The sequence below is a fragment of the Antechinus flavipes genome, chromosome 2 (assembly GCF_016432865.1).
Source record: "Antechinus flavipes isolate AdamAnt ecotype Samford, QLD, Australia chromosome 2, AdamAnt_v2, whole genome shotgun sequence".
Lineage (NCBI taxonomy): Eukaryota > Metazoa > Chordata > Mammalia > Dasyuromorphia > Dasyuridae > Antechinus > Antechinus flavipes.
The window spans coordinates 547,458,267-547,465,643 of NC_067399.1; the positions used below are offsets into that span (position 1 = coordinate 547,458,267).

The window sequence follows — 7,377 nt, forward strand, 5'->3', positions numbered from 1 at the left end:
AAAGCCATATGAAAAAGATCAGATTAGCCACATTCATATATTTACAATATATATGCATATAAAACACATTGAGAAACAGACCAAGATATTGAAGTGAAAAAGAGAAGAGAGGAAAGGAAAAGAGGAAGAGAGAGAGAGAGAGAGAGAGAGAGAGAGAGAGAGAGAGAGAGAGAGAGAGAAAGAGAGAGAGAGATATCCCATCTAAAAAATTCTCATCAAATCCTCAGCACTTTCACTTACTTTTTACCCGACAACACTATTTCAAACACAACTATCCGGCAGTGCATGACATATGTGTTCAAATTAAGTATTTTATCCCTCCCTTCTATAAAGTGAAGTTATAAACTGAAGTTTCAAATCTGAAAAGGCACCGATGTCCATATTGTCAAGGGAAAGAAGAAAACTTGAAAGTTCCTATTTTAACCTGTTTGAAATAAAGGTAGAAAGTGCAAATCAAAGCAAAAAATTAGAAAATTTCATTGGTAGGTGAAGTAGAGTTATAAACACATATACACATATGTACACATATATTTACTACATATCTGTGTTTAATAAATTGGATTTATCTCAGAATCAAATGATGAACATGACATGCTCTCAGTAAATCTTAACTCCCCACCTCCCCATTCCTCAAACCACCTTCTTCCCCTCCCCCACTTTTTCTTTCCAGAAGACAGAGGATGCCCGATGCATCTTGCACTGTAGTGCAAACAGACCCCAAAAAGGGAGGAAGATAAAATGAATTTAAATTCCAAAGGGGTTCCAGTGCTGGTTTCCTAGTCCCCGAGTCAGCAATGTGTTTGTGAAAATTCAGGCTTTTTGTCTCTTAGAAAAAAGGAGCTAAATCTACATCGGTGGCCCAGTCTCGGTTTGCTATTCTTTGCATTTTCTATTCAAGTGAATGAGAGTGAATGAAGTGGCCCAGGACCTTTTATTTGATCTACTCACTTGCATAAAGTGACAGAATTCTAATATATTTGTTTAATGCTCTTCAATGGGCTTTCACTTTCTTGCTTGCAAATGAAGCCTCCGTGTGCAAAGTTTTGTTCCCCTCTGGCTCAGGGACATATTTCATAACTTGGGCCGAGGTTTGAAGTGATCTTGAGAGGAGTTTTAGCCTCAAAAAGTGGGAAATAAAGAAACAGATGTGAAGTTATTGTAAATTCCTATAGTGGGCTCTGAGGCTATTGTGAGCCCACTGCAGGCGGTCCAGAGCTTCTCCCTTTCATGCTGTAATTGAAACATATTAATTAGATAATTTGTTGTTAGTTTAAACGAAACAAATACATCCCCTTCAAGGCTTCACAGCCAGTGGGGTGGAGATTTTTTGGTTGTTGTTTTAGTTTTGTTTTCTTGGGATATCCATGTGTATATGTTTTAAGGTTTTGTTAATGATGTTTTATTAAGACTTTAAGATCTAATTCTTGTAAAAGTCGAATCTCTGGTCCCTTCTGTTCCCTAGAGTGGTAATTTACAAAGGATCTTTCTATTTGTAAAGATATAAACAGGAATCTCCCTCCCTTTCTATGCCCTCCCCTCCATAGTCCAATATAAAGAGTCTTTTTTTTTTTTTTTCTTTCTTCACCCTCCCCTAGCCCAGTCAAGCACCTGATCAGACTTGGGCTCCCAAGACAATCACTTTTCTCACAAGCTATGCAGAGGGAAAACACACACCACAGCATCAGTGTAGTTCTGAGGATCATTCACCAGGACTAGTTCCTATTTCTGAAAGTCTTGAGGTGAGAGAGAGAGAGAGAGAGAGAGAGAGAGAGAGAGAGAGAGAGAGAGAGAGAGAGAGAGAATAGATCTAACTATAATACAATAATTATACCAGAATGTCCAAAATTAGTAGAGAATTATTTTAAAAATACCTTTCAGCACCAACTGATAATAGAAAATGCTCTCTAGCTAGGATCCCAAATCAAATCCTTTGATTTACCTTTGATAATAACTCCTCTTAGTCCTCAGTATAGGGCTGGTATTAACTTTTCTTTTTATACACACACACACACACACACACACACACCCTCAGTGTTGTCTTTTCCAGTTTTATTTCAGATCTGTGTTTATTGACTTTGGACTTGTGCCAAGTAAAGAGATTTAACTAGACAAAACAGTAAATTGTAGTCACTGGAGATATGAACTTGCTAACTTGTTGGGGTATTTTAGATAAATAGGTCTCATTTCCCAAGGCAGGAGGAAATGCATGCTTAATTCTATCTTTGAATTTCTGGATACAGTTAAAAATAAAACAAACCAAAGGAAACTACCAGCTTATTTATTACTGTACTTGTACAGAATCATCTAACCAACTGTGATAAGTTCTTTATCACATAAAAGTTGTTATATTTCCCTAATAGGCATAATAGCACCTCCAATGAACATAATTTTTTTTTAAATTTGAATTGAAACGTCTTCTTTGAAGCATTTGAAAAACTATATTATTGTGTCTCTTCAAATGTTTACACATTCACATGGAATATTCTTATATTGACATGCCTCTTCATATGCTGTCAATATAGGGAAGCTAATGGTGAATCTGCTAATGGAAATGTTTACCTGCTGAAAATCTCCAGAGATAATTTTTTAAAATCAAACCATGGCCCCAAATGTGGCCACTTCACATGCCCTCTTAATAGCCGGAGGATGAACTCGGGCAGTCTGTATTCAACTTTTCTGGATTTGATGAGATTAGTATTTTCCTTGCGATATTCTTCATTTAGTTTTGAAGGGAATTATGAGGAAGTAAAAGGCACTTAAGGAATATGTAGGTCATTTCTTTTTTTCATAAAAGTTTTGAGAGTTTTATATCCCAGGGTCTAATAAGTTTCCAGTGTTTTCTTGAGCTGATCTTGTTGATATAATTGTGAGTTGGACTTGATGAATGAATTCAGTTGTCTCTTGTCTGACAAGCTTTAGTAGCTTCATGCATTTTAATCAGTCCAATGATTCATTTATTTTCCACCTTTTTTCCTTTCTTTTTTTTTTTTTTTCTTTTTGGCTGTGTGTGGGATCCATGCTTTTAAAAATTGGTTGCAATAGGATTAATTGCTCTACGTTGATCTTAAACTTCTTTTCTTGAAGCACACTTCTGAGTATTTGATAAACACAGATTATTCTTTTCTGAAAACTACAGAAAATTCTGTTATATTCATGTTTTTAGTGTGCCCAAAGTTATTTTGTTTAATCATTTTAAATGGTTACACATTATGCCTTATGGTTTCCAAAAATGTATATCTCAAATAACAATAAGCATTTAAGCATCTTTGTCTTGTAACTTTTTTAGCTGAATGCACACCTGCGTTTCAAAATATGGCATTTCCTACAATAAAATTTCATGGCATGAAGCCATAAATGCCATTTAATATTACTTTCAGAATCTAAAGAAATTAAAAAAATATTTGGAATCAAGCTCTTGGGAAGCTAACATGCATTTCTTGAAAATTAAGTTCATTAAACATTCTCTTCCAAAGTAGAACAATTAATCCAAATATTTTCCATCCAAGTGACTCATTTGTTTTATAGATGTGTTGAGTTATTTGGGCTATTCTGAAAAAGAAAGTCTCAAGGACTATAATAACTTAATTTAAAATGATATTTAAATCTGACTTCAACTGGAATGCATAAGTAGGAGGTTTAAATTTATACTGATAAAATAGCTATACTGCCTCTCTCTGAAGCATTGTTTGAACTTACATGCATATTATTTTGCATATCTTGAGGTACCTTAAGATAAATGCCAGATAGAGGAGATATCAAGGATTGTCATGAGTTTTTTTTTTCTTTGTTACACCTGTGTAATAGACACAGATCGTGCATATATGAACATCTTTTAGAGTCTGCCTGAAAAAAAATCTTTCCCAAAGGTAAAAGCAAAGTAGAAGGAATTCAGGTTACAAACAAACAGGAAGTAGGAAAGACATTCTGTGATGTCCCTTAAAAATTGTATCTCAGGTAGCATTTACAGTTCTTAAAATGTTCTTTTTGGGGGGCAACTATTCAAAAAGACAAGAAACTAAATCTTAATTTACATATTTTAATGAGAAAATATTATTTGGACTAGGTTCATAATTTAACATAGACACTTTTTTTTTAATCCTTTGTCTTAAAACAGGCATGCTGGGAACAAGAACATCAATATTTTAAATGTCATGCTTATTCTGTACAGGAAGGGGAGAAAAGATTTCTTTACAGCTCTGATGACAACTTTTGTTTTTTAACTTAAGCAGTTCACAGCAGAAAAAAAACAATTCGGGTTTCCAGCAAACTACCTAAAACTAAGGGAATATAGCAAACAAAAAGTGCATTTTACACAGTTTATCATCATTCCTATTCACAAGCATGTACATCCCTTTGCAGCCCTTTCAGTCTCTAATAAAAGAAAATTTCTAATAAAGCAAACAGAAAGACTAGTCTTGTAGGAGAAATTTCCAACAATATTCCTTCCACCTCATCTTACCAGGTTCACTACTGCAGCTTGCTCATCAAGGGTTACCCTTGGCTGTCTTCTTATTTGTGGTTTTATTTCATTTTAATTTTATTAAGCAGTAAAATAAATAGCTTAAATGATCTCTAAGGGATCAGAAAAAGTTGTCATACAAATGAACTTTCCCAGCTTCCCCGGTTCTAAACCCCAACTTTCTTCTAAACCACCTGGACAGAAACGGAAAAGTCTAAGTTGACTCTTCAACTGATATTTGTAAAAGTGGGCCTAGTAAGCCTCGGGGTACAGACTCAAGTTCACTATTTACATTTTGACTGGAACTTTGTAAACAATATGGGGTTTGTTTATTTGTTTATTGTTTCTCCCACCCCTCCCCCACTCACTTTGGAAAGGGGTCCTGCCCTTGGCTTTCGTGCCTACCCTTTCTACTTCCAACACTTCAATGCTCAGTGCTCCCGGTTGGAAAAATGAAATACACCAAACCAAACCCAGAGCCCACAAACTGGAGAGATTGGATCAAGCCGCCGAGCAACTTGGGTGAATTTGCTGGCTGCTGTCCGGCAAGCACTGAGAAAGGGGTGGCTTGGGAGCGCACTAGGACTTGGACTGCTGTGGGAATTCTGGACCAAGGTGGTCCCATCCCACCTTGGATAAGACACAAACAAAATCAGGATCTTAAGTGACTTGCTCTGCCGCCTCACTGCTGAAGGCGTCCGGTAGTGGCGCACCCAGTGCAGGTGCAGGTAGAAGAAAAAATAAAGAGAAGATCAAGAGCGATTTATGTTATTTCTGAATTGTTGACTGACAAAAGAAGGGCGGGAAGGAGTCGTGGAGGGTTCGGATTCTGAAGGAAGCCTGGGAATGGGCGGCGAGTGGCAGGCGGTCCTAACAGGGGCTTCTCTCCTACCCCAAGATGGGGAGGGGGGGCGAAAAGAAAGGAGGGAGTGACTCAACTTCACTCTCCAGAGGGGGATGGGCCAGGAAAATTCCTGCACGCCTGTAGGCGCTGAGTTCGTGGAGTCTCTCAAGTTTCTGTTGTATTTCCTTTGCTGTCCAAAACAAAGTTTTAGAAAACCGGGGCCTGGACCTAAAGGAAAGGAGAATGGTCAGAATTTCAACCCTGGCGCAGCTAGCCTGCACTCGGTTGAAATGGAGATCTTGTGTGGCTTGGGGAAGCTGGGAGTAGAGGAAGCAGGTGTGGGGTGAGTGGTTAGAAGATATCCCCGAGAGACTCAATCGGGGACTGTGTGTGGCTAAGGGGAAGGAAAGCCAGGAGGGAGTCGTGGGGCCCAGCCGCTCCGGGTCAGTGCACGGCCACAGAGTGCAAGGCGGAAGCCGGGCTGGTGAGAGTCTCGCTCGGCGTGGCGGGGCTGCTTTGGCTGGTCGCTGTCTGCGAAGAAGTGGGGCTGAGTGAGGGAGGCGAGTTCGAGAGCAGCGTGGGGATGGGCGCGGGCAAAGCGGGCAGGGCGGGCACAGCAGCCGGCGTGGGTTTGATGGGCACCGGGATGGCTGGCAGCGTCTGCCCTCCATGGCACAGAGGCTTCAGTGGTACCCCGTAAGCGCTGTAGTCGCCGCTCGCCATGGAGATAGGGGTGGCCGAGTCGATCATACCTGAACCGTACATATGGGGCCAGCCAGTGCCCAAGGAACTGCCCATGGTAGTCAACTGGTTCGGGAGGGGATAGGCGGCGGGCACCGGCTGCATAGCGGAGAAAGCCAAGCCCCCGGGCATCTTATACTCGCGAGCGATGATATTCTCGATAGCGAAAGGATGCTTAAAACCCGAGGGTTGTGACACCCCACCCAGATTGTAGGCGGCCGCGGGCATTTGAGGCAGGTGGGTGCCCGAAGCTGCCAGGGCGCTAAGGCGCAGCTTGGCCTGCTGCTGCAGGTACTGAGCCGCGTCGGCCGGTTTGCTGGGCGCCAAGTGGTCAGACTTGAGCACCTTGAAGCGTTTGCGGCGCCTCAGGAAACTGCCGTTCTCGAACATATCACCGCAGCTAGGGTGCAGAGCCCAGAAGCTGCCCTTACCGGGCTGGTCTGGCCGCCTCGGGATCTTGATGAAGCAGTCGTTGAAGGAAAGATTGTGGCGCAAGCTATTCTGCCAACGCTGTGTGTTCTCCCGGTAGTAGGGGAAGCGGTCCATGATGAACTTGTAAATTTCGCTCAGGGGCAACATCTTCTCTGGGGAGCTCTGGATGGCCATGGCAGTAAGGGAGATATAAGAGTAAGGCGGCTTCTGGTCGCTGTACGTATTTCGACCCGGCCGAGGCATCTTCCTCCTCCTCCTCCTCGCGGGCGGGCTGGCAGGCTGCTTCGATCTGCCAGGGAGAGGAAGGTTGGGGGAGGGGGCAGACGGACAGATACCTCGAGGTCAGCAGGGTCCAGTTATAGGTCTATTTATAGGTGGGAGGAGGGAAAGGGGAAAAGAAGTGGGGAAACAGTAAGTATGGAGTAAGGGAAAGAACAGGGGAGGGGGAGAAGAGTACCAACCCCAATTTAACCTTAAAGATCTCGGTTAGTCTCTGACCCGCCTGGGACCATAACCTCTCCAAAGTAACTTTTCGAGCCATACTGGTCAATGGCTGAACAGTAAGCAGGAGAGAGAAATGCAGAAGAACCCGAGAAGGGGGCCCAGGGACTCGGAGGTGGCGAAGAAGAAGATTGGAGAGGGGGGAACTTAGGCAGTACCCACCTTAAAGTTGATCGAAGTTGGCCGTCCGCATCCGGGATGCTGCCCGCTGGGCGTCCGTTTCCCAAAGCCCAGCTGCACTAGTGCTTGTCTGTGAGGCTCCGCGCTCGGCTCGGCAGCCCCTCGAAGCCCCGAAGCCTCACAGTTCCCGGCGATCTCCAACTCTGTGCCCCCCTCCCGGCGGGCAGCCTCAGCTCCAGTGACCACTGGCGGCGGCAGCAACTGCGCCGGGGCTGCAGCG

The 7,377-nt window shown here is 42.8% G+C and overlaps 1 protein-coding gene across 1 annotated transcript; it reads right to left on the reverse strand.

Annotated features, from left to right (window-relative positions):
* Window positions 1-4,022: 4,022 nt before the first annotated feature.
* On the reverse strand, window positions 4,023-7,015 carry FOXB1 (forkhead box B1). Its single transcript, XM_051973955.1, has one exon. The coding sequence runs from the start codon at window positions 6,717-6,719 to the stop codon at window positions 5,748-5,750; it is 972 nt and encodes a 323-aa protein (XP_051829915.1). The 5' UTR covers window positions 6,720-7,015; the 3' UTR covers window positions 4,023-5,747.
* Between the last annotated feature and the right edge of the window lie 362 nt (window positions 7,016-7,377).